This window comes from Peromyscus eremicus, chromosome 6 (assembly GCF_949786415.1).
Source record: "Peromyscus eremicus chromosome 6, PerEre_H2_v1, whole genome shotgun sequence".
In the NCBI taxonomy this organism is placed as follows: Eukaryota; Metazoa; Chordata; class Mammalia; order Rodentia; family Cricetidae; genus Peromyscus; species Peromyscus eremicus.
In genome coordinates, this window is record NC_081421.1 from 100,471,731 (window position 1) to 100,489,665 (window position 17,935).

The window sequence follows — 17,935 nt, forward strand, 5'->3', positions numbered from 1 at the left end:
AAAAAAAAATACAAACAAACAAATGTCAAGTGAATATTAGTTTTTAAAAGGTAAGAAATAACTTTGTGATGTGGCTTCCAGTATCCTGCCATCCCAGAGAATCCGCAATGGGCTTCACTTGACCTTGGAAGTACGTCTGAAATAGAAGCAGAGTATACCATGAGTAAGAACTTGCTACTTATCTGCATCTGATATCCCCTAGGTCCCCCACTGTAATCTTTGCCCTACTAGTTCTGAGAAGTGTGGGCCAGCACTTAGAAAAAGGTGTTCACATTTTATAATGCTGAATTTTCCTTCAGTCCTAAACATAGAAACATGAAAGATTCTAGATCTTTCTTTAATGTTTTCTAAAAGCATTAACTGAACCCACTTTGATGCTTTGATTGTCAACTTGATACAACCTAGATTCACCTGAGAAGGGAGTTTCAGTGGGGGACTGTCTAGATCATAAGTCTGTAGGGATTTGTCTTGATTTCATTATTTGATGTGGGATGACCCAGCCCACCATGGGTGGTACCATTCCCTAGGAAGTGGATTCTAGGTTAAGAGTGGAGAAAGTAAGCTGAGCAGTCACAAGCATGCATTAGTTCTTTGCTCTCTGCTCTTGACTGCTGATGTAATGGGACCAGGTGCTTCAAGTTCCTGCTGCCCTAACTTCCCAGCAATGGACTGTGTAATTGAATGTAATTGGCCCCCATAACTTCATAGGGAATGGCAATATTAGGAGGTGTGGCCTTGTTGGAGGAAGTATGTCACTGTGGAGGCAGATTTTGAGGTCTCATACATACTCAAGATAATATTCAGTGTCACAGTCACTTCCTGTTGCCTTCTGATCAAGATGCAGCCAGCACCATGTCAGCCTTGTTCCCCACCATGATGATAATGAACTGAACCCCTGAACTAAGTGGCCACCTCAATTTAATGTCTTCTTTTTTTTAAGAGTTGCCGTGGTCATGGTGTCTCGTCACAGCAATAGAAATCCTATCTAAGACAGACTGTAGCCTGGAATTGTGAACCAAATCAGCCCTCTCCACTAATTGATTTTATTGGGGTATTTTTATCACAGTAGGGGAAAAAAACTATTTCTTCATTATAGTAATAATAAAATAATTAAAAAAAAACACCTTACTCACTCCTGATACTAAGATGAGTGTTTCAGCACTGATGAAGTATTTTAAAATGATAGCTATTTAGATTTACAAAGACCATTTAGGGGTCCTCACTATCCCATCACCACAGGCAGGCCAGTGCTAACATTCCTATTATACAGACGAAACTTGCACTCACAAATAGCAAGCCATTTTTCCAAAGGTCTTCCATTTAATACACAAAATAGCCAGATTTGGATCCAGATTTGTTTAAAATTGCAAGCAGCCTGCCAAAGTGCTATTGAAATGTCAAAGAAAAGGTAAACAGAAATGACTAACTTAAAACAAAATCCCAATGTGGAGGTGAGAGTAAGAAAATACAATTTTCTTATTTTGTTATATTTTTGTTAAGAATAAACTAATTTTAGCAGATAAATCCATTTTAAAGTAGGTTCTAGTTTATAGTTTAAAATGTTACAAATTTAAATAAGATAGTCTTATATTCATTTTGATACTAAAGTGGATACCTTTTTGAGGTATGCTGAAACACAAATATGAAACACTTCAAAGTGAAGAAGATCAGACAGTCAGTCTGCTTTGATTAGCCAAGTCCTAGAACATCTCTTGATTTTTGTGTGATGGACAGATATCCCACAAGATAGAGCTCCTTCCCTGAGAAGCCACCCCAGTTGACTGAACATTTACAACTGTGGTGTACGCATAGCGTTAATGTCACCTCTATCATGGGGTACAGCTCTCTGTCATCTTCAAACATGCTGATGATGTAGGTTACAGCTGAAATGGCTCTCTGCCATGGTAAGAAATCCTCTTCGGACTTGAGATACCTGGTCAAGCCCAGGGCTGTCTCATAACTCAGAAGTCGGGCTCTGAGAGAGAAAACAAACAGGACAATTAATTGAAAACTGGACTTTCATTTGAAAGGATCAGTACGGTGATTCTAGCATTTTATGTTAGTGACAATTTCTCTACTAAACAACTGAAAAAATTGCATTTATGGGTTAGAGAGATGGCTTAGTGGTTATAAGCACTTCTTGTTTTTGCAAAGGACCAGAGTTCTCAGCATCCCTGTCAGGAGGTTCACAACTGCTTGTAATTCTAGCTCTAGGGGATTAGATGCCCTCTTCTGTCCCCTGTGGGCTCCCACACATATGTGTGTGTACACACACACACACACACACACACATACACACACACACATACATATGTCTTGTTTAAAAAAGAGAGAAATTTCACTTGTTGTTGAGACTCAACTGAAAAGTTTTTGCTCAGAATTGGAGCCAAAGCTAAGTGATGGGGCACTTGCCTGGTACCCCAGTAGTCAGTATCATAAAAAATTATGGAAAAAGTATTTCTAAAAGTTTGGTTCAGATATATTTGAGAAGAATGTTAGCTAGAAACATTGCTCTTAAAATTGTCCTTAACATTTTGAATGTTGATACACACAGAAAATGCTACTCTCAATCTTAACCAGAGATGTCTCTCTATGTGGCCATCCATGATGAATAAAGGAGAAGGTGCTTGGTGCTCCAGGAGCTGAGATTAAGTGATGGTGGGATGCACAGCTTGAAGTTGGACATTTCTACCTCTCCCTGTAAGGTTCAAGGAGCATTGCAAGAGAGGTCCAACTCAGAGAGCTTTGGAAAACACATCTTTACTGTTAGTGAGCCAAGGTGGTGCATTTTTGTCAAGTAATAGAATTTGATGAGAACTTGTAAGGAAGATCATCTTTTAGGTTCCGTCTGCCTATTTTCTCATTTATTTCTTACAACAGTCTTACATAGTCACCTCTATAGTTTTCTATAAGGATATTGATCCAGACAGAGGTTAAAATGTTACTCCAGCTTCTACAGAAACAGGATTTTATTCAGGTTCAAAAGCCAACTGTTTAACCCTTTGAAAAATGTCAACATCTTTGGACTTCTGATGTTATCTAAGGAGTCCATGTCAAATGTTTCTGCTTTAACTAGTAGACATCAATCTGATTGGCCAGTAGTTATTGAACAATAACTCTAACTAACAGTCACATGCTGTTATGAGTTGGATTCAGATGCCCATTCTCATAAGAGGATTTCTTGGGCAATATGGACACTAATAAGCAATGATAATACAGTACTGTGGGAAAAAATTAGGCACCTAAGGATGATGCCCAACTCAAGCAGAGGAGTCAGAAGAGGCTTCCTAAGGAATCCACGTCTACTCTCATGCTTAGACAAAGCTGATGAAAAACAAGGAAATCAAATCAGCTGTGTATCTTAGCTTCTGAAGAGGGTTAGAAACTTCATAAATAATTATTAGGGTCAGATGATCTGAAAACGTCAAGAGATACCACAGTCACTGTTCCTCTGTTCCCCAGTCTAGGTTGCTTATCTCTCTCTAGGTTCAGCTTACTCTCAGATCATGAAGAAAAGAAAAAGTCAAATTTCCAAACTAGCTCCCAGATGCTAACCAACACAAAAGCACTGTGGCTTCTTCTTCTTCTTGTCCCAATGACTTAGACAAAAATTCACAATTCTAGATTAAAATATCTAATAGTTAGCTTGGACTCACAAACTGAAACTCTGTGCATGCATTTGTTAAATCCAGTTATGAAGGTGTATTTTAAAGCTAGGTCCTTTATATTTTACTTGCTTATTTTTAGGGGGAGGGGCCTGCACATGTGGAGGTCAGAGGACAGTATATTGGAACGATTGCTCTCCTATCAAGTGGGTCCTGGGGCTCAAACTCAGGTCATCAGGCTTGGCAAAGGCCACCTTTACCCTTTGAACCATCTCATCAGTCTGAGATGCACTTTTGATCATTTTAAAATATCACTAATTAAGTCAAAGACCTTGATACGGAATTTATCACACCCCATGCCAGCAGGGGAGGAGGTGGGGGTGGGAAGCTTGTGTGTCTATGAATAGCTAATATTAGTATTTGCTATGAGGCTCACACGAATTTTTTTAAAAAGAGGGCCAAAAATAACAATAATGCTTAAAATACAGACTTTAGATGTTTTCAGTTTTTAAAAAATCTAATACTTAAATGTAGTTGTAACTAATTTTAAACATGTATGGAAAACTCATGGTATTTTAAGTGACCTAATCTCATTTTAAGACATACCTTGCCAAAGCAAAAGCATCATCAATAAAACTTGCACGGTCAGCAGAGGAGAAGTTCTGGAAAAGGAAGGGAGGAAAAAAGCTATGATTCTCAAAAGCAAAGAACATCGAAAAAAATTGGTATCTTTAAAATGCTGTTCTTGGAATAGAACTACAATATTTATAAGCATACTGTCTCTTACCAAGTGGTTTGAGGAAAGAGTCTCGGCTATCCGGCCCCAAGTTCCTGCTTCATAATTTACACGATAAAACCCAATGTGATCTGGGTTTATTTTGAGAAAACCATCTCCACCAAGACTAGAATTCAAAGTGATTCCTGTGGTAGTAAATAAACACTAATGAGAAACATGTTTGCATACACTGTAAACACAGAGAAATTAGACCCAGAGGGGGGAAAAAAAAGGAAAGAAAAGCAATATTAGCTCCAAAAGTAGAGTTTGATTTGGACCCAAAGCCCCCAAGCCTAATTCTTATTTTGTTGCCTAACTTTACAATGTCACTGGAGTGAGCAAGATGAACAAGAAATAAGTAATGTCAACAAGCATCCTGCCATTTGTAATCTACACTCCTCCCTGGCAGAAGCATGCCATACAAGTGCAATAACTCTAAGCTGGTCAGTCCGGCAGGCAGTAAAGAAAATGATGCCCAAAGGCAAAAAAAATCCCTGCCTCCTAGGAGGAGTCCATACGTTCCCAAGTGTAGTGGATTAAATATGTGAAGGCTATTCGCTGGCACAACCTGGAGAAGGGCTGAGATGCAAACATTTAAAGGACACCTTCTCAGAATCATCTCAGGAGCTGGATCTACTGGTATATGTTTACAATTCCAGCTACTCATGAGGCTGGGGAAGACTATAGGCTTACTGGGACTCCAGTGAGTTCAAAGCCAGTCTAGTCAACCCTGTAAGACCTTGCCTCAAAATCAAATTCAAACAGATCTGGAGGTGTGGACCAGTGGTGGAGCACTTGCCTACCAGGAGGGAGCCCTCAGGTCTAATCCCCCAAACAAAATACATCTAGATTGCAGCTAGTGGAAATAACTATTGCTAAGCAGGATAGTAATGTGAGGACCATGGCGTGTTTAAGGCGTTGGGATGTGCTGCAACCAACTTGGAACCCAAATGCAATGACTCTCACTTGGCAATCCACTTCCTACTTGTGCTTTCAGTTTTATTTGTGTCTGCAAGGTCGCCTACATCCTTATCTAAATTGACAGTAAGAGTGCTTTTTTTAATCAGTAGAGTTAGCAAATTAACTTTCTTCCCAAAGTACCATCCAATACACACATAAGACTCAGCATCAAGCTTTTAGAAGCCCAGTGCTGAAGGGACAGAGACTTAAATTTTAGGTCAAACGTACACCTTAAAAATAACAAGCTGGGCGGTAGTGGCGCACGCCTTTAATCCCAGCACTCGGGAGGCAGAGGCAGGCGGATCTCTGTGAGTTCGAGGCCAGCCTGGTCTACAGAGTGAGATCCAGGAAAGGCACAAAGCTACTCAGAGAAACCCTGTCTCGAAAAAATCCAAAAAAATAAATAAATAAAAAATAAAAAAATAACAGCTGTGCTCAGATACCACAAGTATTGGTCAGCATTACTTCTATACTTTTCCATTAATACATATTTTATCTGCATGGAAAATGGACTATTCAAATAATGGTGTGGGGACTTAGAATATGTGAGAGATTTCAAGGAGTTAATACAGTGACCATGTAGGGAATAGTACTGGAAAATAGCAGAGGAGGTTGGCAAAGACCGGTGAACATGGCACATGCCATGTGAAAGAATCCATCCCCTGAGAGGGAAAAACACAGATTAGATTGTCAAACAAGGAAATAACATGCCTAAGTCTGTGTCCTAGAAAAATAATTTTTGACGGTGATAGGGAAGGTGTTTTGGATTATATTCTAAAAGCAGGAAGACCAATTTGGAACCCAGCTGTTAATAATCTAGGACAAGAAAGGGTGAGGACTTGGGCTGAGGTGGTCACAACGAGAACAGAGCAGAGACGCGTTAGAGGGAAAGCCAGCACGGCTCTCCTTCTGCCTAGAGGAGCGGCAAAGGCTTGCACAGCCGGATGAGTGATGGTGTTGCCATCAGAGAACAGAGGAAGGCAAGTTTGGGAGGAAAAGATGATTTAAATTTTGGAAGCATTTGCAAGGTCTGGAAGATATCCAGGGCACAGTAGTTTTTCATAGCATGTAAGTAAATTCTTCAACAAGACAATAAGTTTCCTTCGGAACCGTCACAGCAGGTACTTGACAGATTATAAACCCTTACCTCACTCGTGCAGTATCTATCTTTCTTTGTCGCTTGGCCATGAAGAAGTTGTTGAAAGGAAGCTAATCTTTTGGCAACCTCGCCCTTTGAATGTTTGGGCTGGGAGGAGAGTTTCTTGCTAAGGGAAAAGCCATACGTTACTGAAGATAGAACAGGGACTTCTAAGTTTGACAGACCTGGGATAGAATCCTTTCTATGAGACTGGCAAGCTGTGTAACTCTGGCCAAATCACTTGACCTCTCTGTGCCCCAGTTTACCAGGAGGAAAACGGGGATAAAATCCCTCTCGGGGCTGTTGTGAAGGTTAAGTAAGATAACGCTCATAAAGCGGGGTCACATCGTTAGGTGTTATGTGACCAACAGATGGTAGCCATCCCCATTATTATGAAACAGGATAGGCCACCAGTTCTAGAAATAGCCAAGCAAATATAAATAACATTGAGAAGTTCCTGGCAATCCATCTAAATACTGCAGTAATTTACTGTGCTTTATACGTGCCCAGTTAAGCCTGTCTAACGTTACTGTGATTTTTCTCACTTTATGGATGAGGAAGCTGAGACCCAGGAAGTCAGTAGTTAAGGACTTTCCAAGTTCATGCTACTTTGAGCAAGCTTGACAACATTGAACTGTACGGCTGTTCCCTGATGTAACAAAGCCAGTAGAAATGAACAGCGGATGCCTGCTCCTGCGTGCGCATCTGTTTTTATTCTTTTTAATGACCGTAATATCAACACATGTTCTTTACGGGAAGTAAAGGATAAAGAATGCCAGGCTGGGTGGCACGTGCCTGAACTGGGTGTAATTCCAGCACTCAGGAGGCTGAGGCAGGAGGAGGGCTGCAAGTTCGAGGCCACTCTGTGCTGCAGACCTGACCCTGCTTCAAACAGAACCAAACACAAAAGTGTACAAAATAATATAAAAGTTACTCACCAAGCTTGATTTTTTAAAAAATTTCTTTGTGTGTACACGTGGGAGAAGTTTCCACGTGTACACACAAGCAAACACAAACAAGCATGATGGCGCCCCACCTACTTCTTCTTTGACTAGTAATCTTTGGTCATTTGAAATTATGCTCTGGAGTCTTTTTCTATTTTGAAAACGGATGTGCAATGACCAATCACAAGAGACTCAGATCACCCACCTCATAAATGATTTTGTTCTATTTTTACTAGTTCCGTGGAGCAAATGTTGGGTAAGTTATCCCTGAGTAGGGGCTCTTTCTAAGATTTTCACTCTCAGGGCTGGTGATCCAGTGGGTGAAAGACAGGCCACACAAATGGAAGACTCGAGCTGGGATCCCCAAAACCCCCATAGTAGGCACACACCTGTAACCCCAGGGTTGAAAGGGAAAATAGAGGTGAATCCCCAGGGCTTTGGCCAGCCAATCTACCCCAAACAGTGAGAAGAGTGCCTGAACACCATACACATGGTGAACCCATACACACGGCTAACTGTGTGTGCACCAGTGTACACACATACGTATAGCATGCACATACACAAACAGTAAAGTTTTTAAAATAATTTAAAATTTTCACTCACTAAAATTAAGCATGATCCATTGTAAAATGGACTTTTTAATCCACTTGTGGTAACGTTTTCAACAAAATTGTGCCACATGTGCAATCCCAGCTGTTCAAGAGACTGATGCAGGGGGATCATGAATCATGAGTTGAGGGCTAGCCTGGGAAACTTAGTGAGATCCCAGAGTGGTGCAGGGGAGAAGAGAAGAGAGATGGGGAGGAAGGGGAGAGGAAGGGAGAAACGAGGAATTGAGTAATGATCATGTGAGTTATAATTACAGGGCCTCTCCCCAGAGCTCAGCGACTGACACAGAGCATTTGTCTGCAAAGAAAGTTGCTTGCAATTGTTTGTTTGTTTGTTTGTTTTTGTTTTTGAGATAAGATTGTGCAACATGGCCCAGGCAAGTCTGGAACTTGCTATATACTTAAGGCTGACCTTGAACAAATAACCCTCCTTCCTCAGCCTCCAGCTACAATTTTAATACACAATGTGCAATTCAAGGAAGTCTGAAAAAAATGCAACCTGCCTATCATGAGGAAGGGTTTTCCTTAATGTTGATTTGGGTGATCTGAAAGAACATCTTACAAAGGAGAGCTAGATAGTGAAGATCTGCTGGTATGTCTCCCAGCTGCCCCAGGAGGCAGGTGCCCACCTGAGCCAGCACATGCACTCTTAGCTTCCTTACCTTTGAGAAGTCTGGTTCTACAGACATCAGCATACATGGCAGAAATCTGCTAGTGGTTCCCTTCCACTAGGTAAGACCTAGACTACGCACACTAGTCTCCTTCACTGCTAAGTAGCATCATACTGTTGAGGACTAGATGTAAAATGTAGACACAAGTAATCAATGCTTTACTAGTCCTGGTTCCCCTGGTATCTTTCTGTGCATACTGGTTGAAAAAGACCCATGAAAAGATTCCAACATCCAGGTTGTATTGGAACTGCAAGATGGAAGAAAAGAGAACTTCCAAGCTGTTGTTTGCTAGACAGTCACCTGAAGACATGGCGAGCCAGAAACACTGCCTTTGACTTGTGTGCAAACAGGAAACTTTCATGGCATCAAGGCACTATTGACAGTTTCTAAGTGCGGTAACTGGGCTCTCCTGGACAATGCATTGTGTCGGTACCACAGTTTGATGATGTCTTTAAAATGATGGCTTTATCCTGGAATCCCCTAATCCTTACGTAGTATATCCGCACTGGAAAGAGATATTTAATTAGCCTACATGAGTGCACTGGCTCATTAGCATACCACTGTACCTGATTAGCACATTTGACAGTCAGCATTCTTGCTTAATCTCCTGTGTTTGGTTTAGGTGAATAAATCCCCCAAGACTTGATTGACGGGGGCTGAGCTAACAAACTGGGTTCTGACTCATCTCACGTTTGTACGTTACACAAGACGCTTGGTGAAAACGTGGAGAAAGTCCTTCCCGCTTTGACACACATGAAGTTATGTGCTTGTCATCTTTTGGATAATAAATATTTAGACATACCTACTTGAAACATTTTAGTAAACTCTATTTCCACGATACTGGAATTTGCTAATTTAAATTCTTACAGTCCAGACATGAAAGTCATAAAAATCATCATCCCCAAATCTACAGCTACTCTAGGTCTTAGACCCTCTTGTAAATCCTGCATCTGGAGTAATATCTTTTTAAAAAAATATTTATTTATTTATTATGTTTACAGTGTTCTACTTGCATGTATTCCTGCAGGCCAGAAGAGGGTACCAGATCTCATTACAGATGGTTGTGAGCCACCATGTGGTTGCTGGGAATTGAACTCAGGTCCTCTGGAAGAACGGTCAGCGCTCTCAACCTCTGAGCCATCTCTCCAGCCCCTGGAGTAATATCTTAACCCTCCTCCAAAACCACACTCCTGGAATAATGTCTTAGGCCCTCTCCTGTAGTGATGTATTAGGCCCTCCCCTATAGTAATGACTTAGGCCCTCTCCTATAGTAATGACTTAGGCCCTCTCCTATAGTAATGACTTAGGCCCTCTCCTATAGTAATGACTTAGGCCCTCTCCTATAGTAATGACTTAGACCCTCTCCTATAGTAATGACTTAGGCCCTCTCCTATAGTAATGACTTAGACCCTCTCCTATAGTAATGTCTTAGGCCCTCTCCTATAGTAATGACTTAGGCCCTCTCCTATAGTAATGACTTAGGCCCTCTCCTATAGTAATGACTTAGGCCCTCTCCTATAGTAATGTCTTAGGCCCTCTCCTATAGTATTGTCTTAGGTTATCTTTTTAACTCCACACCCAAGATAATGTTTTAGTCTCTCTCCTGGCCCCTGGTCCTGTCCTGGAGTAATGCCTACAGAAACAGTGTTCAAGCAAGACTGATAACTTTTATCCTGTGACAACCTTCATCGGAATGTTGGAATGCAGCAAATGAAAGCACAAAGGCAGAGTCCTATTAGATACAGATGCATTGTTATAACAGAAACATCAACTGATATCAAAGGCAGAGATGTAACTAAAGCAGAACACAACGTCAAAGGAGAACAGGATGGGCACGCAGCCCTCCACTAAGCAAGGGCTTACCAAATTCTTACCGTGTGCCTAGCAGTTGTTGATAATCGATGGGGAACAAGAGACATAGGAAGTACTTTGTATCTCCCAGGAGCTTATAATTTGGTTGAAAAAGAAGAGAGTAAATGGAGCTTCAATAACTGATTTCTGTTTAAATACCAACCACTAGCACTAAGAATAACAGGACTAACAACACTGCTGGCATCGGCTACATAAGAAAAGAATATTTAGAACGATTATCTTTAATAAAATCCCAGTGACCACAAACAGCAGCAGTAAAGATAAGGACATATTTTTTGGTAAGAATCAATTCACTTTAACGGAGTTAAGACCATTTAAATGAGGGTGATTTTCTGTCTGGATTAGAATAGCCAGAAAACATTTTGTTTGAGATTTGCTGCTTTTGTTAGAAACCACGTATTTTTTCCCCACTGCTTAAAATATCATGTACAATACTTGTGTAAATAAAAGATCCCGGAAGTCCTATTATTGTTTGGGACACTTCTAACTGATGAATCATCAGAGTAACCCAAAGCAGGGACGTGTGACAGGTAACATGAGCTGGTTGCCTATCCAGTACACTCAGGACATATTCATCATCTGTGCCCTGAGCTGAAGATGTCCTCAAACAGGAAACAGGAACTCATGGTGTAGCCTAAAAATGGAGCAGGCGCTTTGAAGTGGGAAGAAAGGTCTAGTTTTTTTTTGGCGGAGAGACCAGTCGTGATTCTGAAGTTTCAGATAAAGGTAGGTTTGTTATCACAGCTCCTTGAATACCTGAGCCCTCTATCCATTTATCTATTCACTCATGCATCCAGTAAACAGTTACAGAGCAGCAGCAGCAACCAGGACGTCATTCGTTTCCTCAAAAGAGTATTCTATAAGGAAGAGAGACACAGATACGCCAGTATGGCACAAGCGCCATGTGAGACATGCCTGAGAGCTGGAAGGGAAGAGGTGAGCTCCCTCTCCTCTCTTTCACACACACTCCCTGTCTGAGGCACAGACCCCCTCTGTACATTATCAGTCCTATTACCCTCAAACACTAGTGAGCCCTGAGTTTTAACCTAGGTATTTTTTCCATAGCAACCTTTCCTGGACCTATAAATCTGCACCAGTCCTTGTCCTGTGGTATCATTTACACCCCCACTCCCCCCACCCCCGTGTCATGGCAACAGTTACAATAGAATCTGTCTGTCTGCTGACCTGCCCTAGATGGCAGCCTACAAGATAGGAAGGGTTGAACTTCACTCTCCTGGTGATCATTCCCAAACTGCCCCCAAAACTACCTTTTTTTTTTTTTTTCTAGTTTCCATATTTGTTTTTTTTTTCCTTTTTTTTTTTAAATTTTTATTTTGCAATACAATTCAGTTCTACATATCAGCCACAGATTCCCTTGTTCTCTCCCCTCCCGCCCCCCTCACCTTCCCCCCAGCCCGCCCCCCATTCCAATCTCCTCCAGGGCAAAGCCTTCCCCACAGACCGAGATCAACCTGGTGGACTCAGTCCAGGTAGGTCCAGTCCCCTCCTCCCAGGCCGATCCAAGGGACCCTGCATAGGCCCCAGGTTTCAAACAGCCGACTCATGCAATGAGCACAGGACCCGGTGCCACTGCCTGGATGCCTCCCAAACAGATCAGGCCAATCAACTGTCTCACCACATGAGAATAGGAAGAAACAAAGTGCTAGAGAGGCCCACAGAAATCCACAAAGATACCCCCACAACAGACTGCTGGCAATGGTCGAGAGACAGTCCGAACTGACCTACTCTGGTGATGGGATGGCCAAACACCCTAATTATCGTGCTAGAAACCTCATCCAACTACTGAGGGATCTGGATGCAGAGATCCATGACTAGGCCCCAGGTGGATCTCTGGGAGTCCAATTAGCGAGAATGAGGAGGGTTTATATGAGCGAGAATTGTTGAGACCAAGGTCGGATAAAGCACAGAGACAAATAGCCAAACAAACGGAAACACATGAAATATGAACCAATGGCTGAGGGGTCACCAACTGGACCAAAACTACCTTTTAAAAAATATCTGCTTGAGCTAGAATGTGGCTAACATGGTTACTACAGTGCTTGCCGAGCAGGCACAAAAATCTTTGATTCCATCCCCAGCAGGGTATAGGCAGGTGTACAGGCTCACACGTGGAATCCCAGAAGGAGGAGCAGGAGCAGGAGTCAAGGGGGAGCAGGAGCATCAGGAGTTCAAGGCCATCCTTGACTGCATAACAACTGGGAGGCCAGCCTGGCTTACATGAGACTCTGTCTCAAAAATAAAACAAAACAAAAACTTGCCTGAAAAAAAAAATGACCTAATGAACTAAGGATTGAGTATTCAAAAAATTCTTCCTAATAAATATAAAACAAATATTAGAAGAATATTTATTCTGAACTCTTGATGTTTGTTTTCTGAAGTGCTTTAGTGAGCTTTCACTATCTAGAACATTCTCTTATATGAAATCCTCATTTCATATAAGAAATGGAACACTGGAAAAATTATGTTAGAGTGGATGAATTATTCATGTTTTTAAATGTGTAAACAGTGAATCAAGCTGCCGCCGAGACAATCTTCCGACCTTCAGTTAACCACAGCGACCAACAGGGAACATGTGTGGTGATGGTTCACTCAAAGGCATTGAAACCCAAACCTTCTTATTGTGCCTTTTATAGTGCCGAGGGACATTTCCACTGTCTTTTATTCCTCTCTCTGTCCTTCTCAGTTTTCGATAGCAAACCCACCTGTGAGTAGGAAAATGGTCGGCCCACAGACCACAAGACATTCGGCTAAGAATTCAAGCACAGCATGAATATGTGGAATACTGAGACAAAAAGGCATTGGTCTGGAGCTTCTGGAAGGATCCAGTGTCATCGGCCACAATGTCAGAGCAATCATTAGTACAAACAAGGAAGGGAGTTTTCCTACGATCATATTTTCTGTCAGGAACAGCTGGAGATGAGTCCTACCTTCGTAATAGCAAAGATGGCAGAGTTGACAACTGAACTAAACATGTGAGAGAATTTATAATAAAGCCGGGGGGGGGGGGCAGTGGCGCACACCTTTAATCCCAGCACTCGGGAGGCAGAGCCAGGCGGATCTCTATGAGTTCGAGGCCAGCCTGGGCTACAGAGTGAGCTCCAGGACAGGCACCAAAACTACCCAGAGAAACTCTGTCTTGAAAAAACAAAACCAAAAACAAACAAACAAAAAAGTGAAAAAAAAAAAAAAAGAAACAGCAAAGATGGAAGATACCGAAGGCAGAAATACTACTATACAAATGATTCTAATGTACTCTGTAGGACTAAAAAGGCCCAAAGACGGACAGATAAAGAAGAGATGACATCTCTATATGAATACAGGATGATATGGATCCATTATGGAAGGGAACGGAGCATTGATCCTTGCCACAACATGGATAAACCCTGGAAAGCCTATGTTTTAATTGAAATGAGACAGTAGAAAAACACTATTATCATTTCATAAAACAAACTTTTAGAATAAGTTAAGTCCTCATTGGCATAAGTTCGCTAACGTATGGGTCTCTTTCTGTGGTGATGGTATCACGTAGCTATAAACTTAACCAAAGAGACTAGATGATACATTTTATTTTGAATTTTTTTTTGAGACAGAGCTTCATGTAATTCAAGCTGTCCTTGACTGCAGGCTAACCTTGAACTCTCTGGGTAGCTGAGGATAACCCTGAGTTTGTGATCCTCTTGCTTCTAGCTCCTGAATGCTGGGATTACAGCTGCTCATCACCATGTCTGGTTATATTTGGTGCTGAATACTGAACCCAGGGCTTCGTGAATGCTGAGTAAGCATTCTGCCAGCCGAGCTATAACCCAGCTCTGGTGACCTAGTTTAGATGGGTCAATTTGGGGACAAGTAACCAGGGCAGATAAATGAATGCAGGTTGCTTTAGCTTCAAGAATCCCCGGGGAAAGCCTACAGAATATGCTGTTCTCAGGCCACCTTCTCAGCGGACAGAATGAAGACATCCAGTCTGCTGTCTTAGATAAGAAATGTTTTGCAATACAAAACGACCACAGTGGTCAAATCATAAAAAGCAAGATTCTCCATGGCTTACTTCCTGTGACACAAGATGTGTTAAGATGGTCTTTGCTCTCCAGTGACTTGAAATCTAGCTAGGAGGGTGAAGAGCACGAATAAAATAAATAAAATAAACAAATAAAATAGCTCCTCAAATTAGAAAAAAAAAAAAAAGCAAGATTCTCCTAGGATCGGTGCTAAAACCTCCCCTTACTTAATGGCTTCTTTTTCAGCAATTTTGAAGTTTGTGAGAAGACCTTGTTTTTTAAAGAACCCTAAATGTTTTCAAATAAGGAAAAGAAAAGCCACTGGAAAGAAAACAAGAAATACATTGCAAGCTGATTATTCTAATTGAAAGAGAACATTCGAAAAGCAGGCCATTCCCGTGATATTTTAAGAAACCCGGTGTTTTATCTGATATAAAGAGCAGAAGAAGAAGGGAGGAGGAAAAGAAAAAAGAACAGAGGGATGAATGGGAGGGGGAGGAGGAAGCTAGGAAAGGCAGGAATCTCACAGCTTGGTTTTTCCAGTGACTGGCAGGTCAGTAACATTCCTTAAGCTAAGGCGCTCAGTTCCTGTGTGCCATGATAAATCACTAGAAAGGTCATGGAGATGGGAAAGATCTCATTGTAGACAAAGTTTTAGAATTATTGATAGATTATTAAAGAGATAACTTTAGATGAAATTTACAACTTTTGGCTTAATTGCTGATTCGCTGTATTTATATTCATTTACTAAAATGCATCAATTCAAAGAAGAAATGAATGTGTTAAATAATATTTACCTTCTGTTGATGACCTGTTGTAGACTGTGACCCTTGAATTGTCGTTTTCAGTCCATTTAATTGGAATATTCCATGTGTAACTGAAATTTTTAAGGAAGAAACATTTAACTTAATCATGAAAAGCTTAAATGTCAAAATCAACAGAGAAGAGCATTTTCCTTATAAGTAGTGACTGGTCAGTATGTAGTATACAACATCCAAAGTTTGCAATATGTACTTCAGAGATGAAGACAGGCCATGCCCTGACAGTTCTCAGTCTCTATATACCTACAAAATGTAGAAATTTGCGTAAAAATCTGATGAGGGTGAAGAAAGGTGTTCAGTGAAAAATGTTTTGAAACAAATATCTTGCATTACTTGCACAAATGTAGCACTGTACATCACAACGCAGAGCCTCTGCATTCTGACCTGTGGAGGTTCTAGCGTGGTACACTTTCTGTCAAATGATCCTGAGATTCTACTCTCCTACCCACTAAGCATCGCCTGCTCTACTCTAGAAATCACTTGATAATTCCAACCATGAGAATCAATGCTACAAAGGAAAATCACCAGGTAAGCTCATTTCTGGGGTGCCCAAGTATTCTGTCCGTTTTGTGGAAATGGAGGGTTGGTTTTCGGGGCTCCTGCACACCAAGAATGCCCTTTAACAATGAGCTACCTTTTAACTTTTTATTTTGAGACTAAGGCCCTCTAAACTATGCAGGCTGGCTTTGACTTCACTCTGCAGCCCAGGAAGGCCTTGAACTTGCCATCCTCCTGTCTCCAGGAGAGTGCCTGGCCACATGTTTCAGAAGACTAGTGTATAAATGGTTTCCTAAAGCCGGGCATTGGTGGTGCACATCTTTAATCCCAGCACTCGGGAGGCAGAGGCAGGCGGATCTCTGTGAGTTCCAGGCCAGCCTGGTCTACAGAGTGAGATCCAGGAAAGGCGCAAAGCTACACAGAGAAACCCTGTCTCGAAAAACCAAATAATAATAATAATAATAATAATAATAATAATAATAATAAAAAAAAATAAATAAATAAATAGTTTCTTAGGTCCTACAGTGGATGTCATGGGTGCTTCAGGCTTAGCCAATGTCATCTCCTTGCAGCTTTTCCCCTTCCCTATCCCAGTATGCTTTCCTACCTGGCTAACTGAGAGCCACCTTCAGGCTGCTGGAGCCTGAAAGCCCAAAGTTCCAGGAAATGTATTCCTCTGAATGCGGCTCTCTGCCATGGTGGGTGGTAGCGACAACCTGTCTTGTCTAATCTGTCAGGTATATCTGTGTGGGCTACAGAGCTTCCCTGAAGTTGGCAGCCAGTTAGTCTCTACAGATCCCGCTTCATAAAGCACCCCTGCTGCGCCCCCCTCTTTCCAGCGCCCCGCTTTCTCTTGCATGGCCATCTCCAGGTCTGTTTTTAGTGAGCCTTGCAGTTTCTCAGAAGAGAGACACAGACGTGTTGTAAAGAGTCCCATTCTCTATTCTTGCCATGCTGCTAGTTTGGTGCCCACAGGAAGACAGTAGACGCACACTTTTTTCTTCTCCATCTTCCATAGTGTCAGCCTGGCCCATCATGGAGCAGTCAGGGGCTTGCTTCATGATCTATGTGCAAAGTCTTCACATACGGTGGTGTCCTCCCTGGGACTATACCATACTAAAGGCTGGCAGAAGCTGTGTTACTGAAAACAGACACAAAACATACTCTCCTGGGGTGTCTAAGAGTGTCATAAGTCAAAATGATAGAAGGCAGGGACACTGCTGTCTTCTAATTTTAGCGTCATGGTTTTTTCGTACCTAATCTCAGTTGAGTAAAGGAAAAGATTCAGGAACAAAATGCTGAAGGCTGGAAATCATGTAAATGAAGTGATAAAGGGTGTTACATGTTATCTAAATTCAGGGGTGTCAGGAATCATTCCTGAAGGTGTAATTAGTGCTCTGACCTTCTTACAGGCTCCATCAATGTTAAATATGGCCACTCTAATTTTCTCCACTGACACTGACTTAATCATCCAAGATGGCATACCTATTCCCATCCTTCTGCCTCTTAATGTGGAATGGGTACCCAAGGCCCTGATATGAAGAAATCCCACTGACAGAGATGAGAAACGGTCCATTTGAAGACATGGTGAAGGCCACAGTATGACTCCCATAGGGCTCATTTGAATGATAAAACTTTCTTGTTCACTAAGCTTCTCATAATCTTGGATTAAGCAAAGAGAAACACTCTCAAAAGATGTCACTCAATTCACAGTGTAACTGAAAGCACATTGTCTACCAAATAAGAGCAACTCCAAATAGACGGACTCAAGCCTTAGTGTAGGAAAAGAACCAGTTCTTATTTTTTATTTTCTGGATGGATGAAGGTTCTTTTTAGATATTTTTATTAGTGTATGTTAATTGTACAGGATAGTAGTCAGCCTGAAAGTATTTATTGTAATCTTTTTTTGTGGGGGGAGGTTGTTTTGTTTGTTTTATTTTGGTTTGGTTTGTTTTTTTGTATTTTCTGAGACAGGGTTTCTCTATGTAGCCCTGGCTGTCCTGGAACTCACTCTGTAGACCAGG

General features: G+C 41.5%; 1 protein-coding gene across 1 annotated transcript in view; it reads right to left on the reverse strand.

Moving 5' to 3' along the window:
* Window positions 1-17,935, reverse strand: part of Enpep (glutamyl aminopeptidase) — a 76,032-nt gene that overhangs the window by 15,512 nt on the left and 42,585 nt on the right. Inside the window, exons 11-15 of the mRNA XM_059265007.1 lie at window positions 15,390-15,469; window positions 4,393-4,526; window positions 4,212-4,267; window positions 1,825-1,975; window positions 63-136 (exon numbers count right to left, since the gene is read on the reverse strand). Of these exons, the coding sequence (XP_059120990.1) occupies window positions 63-136; window positions 1,825-1,975; window positions 4,212-4,267; window positions 4,393-4,526; window positions 15,390-15,469 (495 nt within the window). The remainder of the gene's footprint in view (window positions 1-62; window positions 137-1,824; window positions 1,976-4,211; window positions 4,268-4,392; window positions 4,527-15,389; window positions 15,470-17,935) is intronic.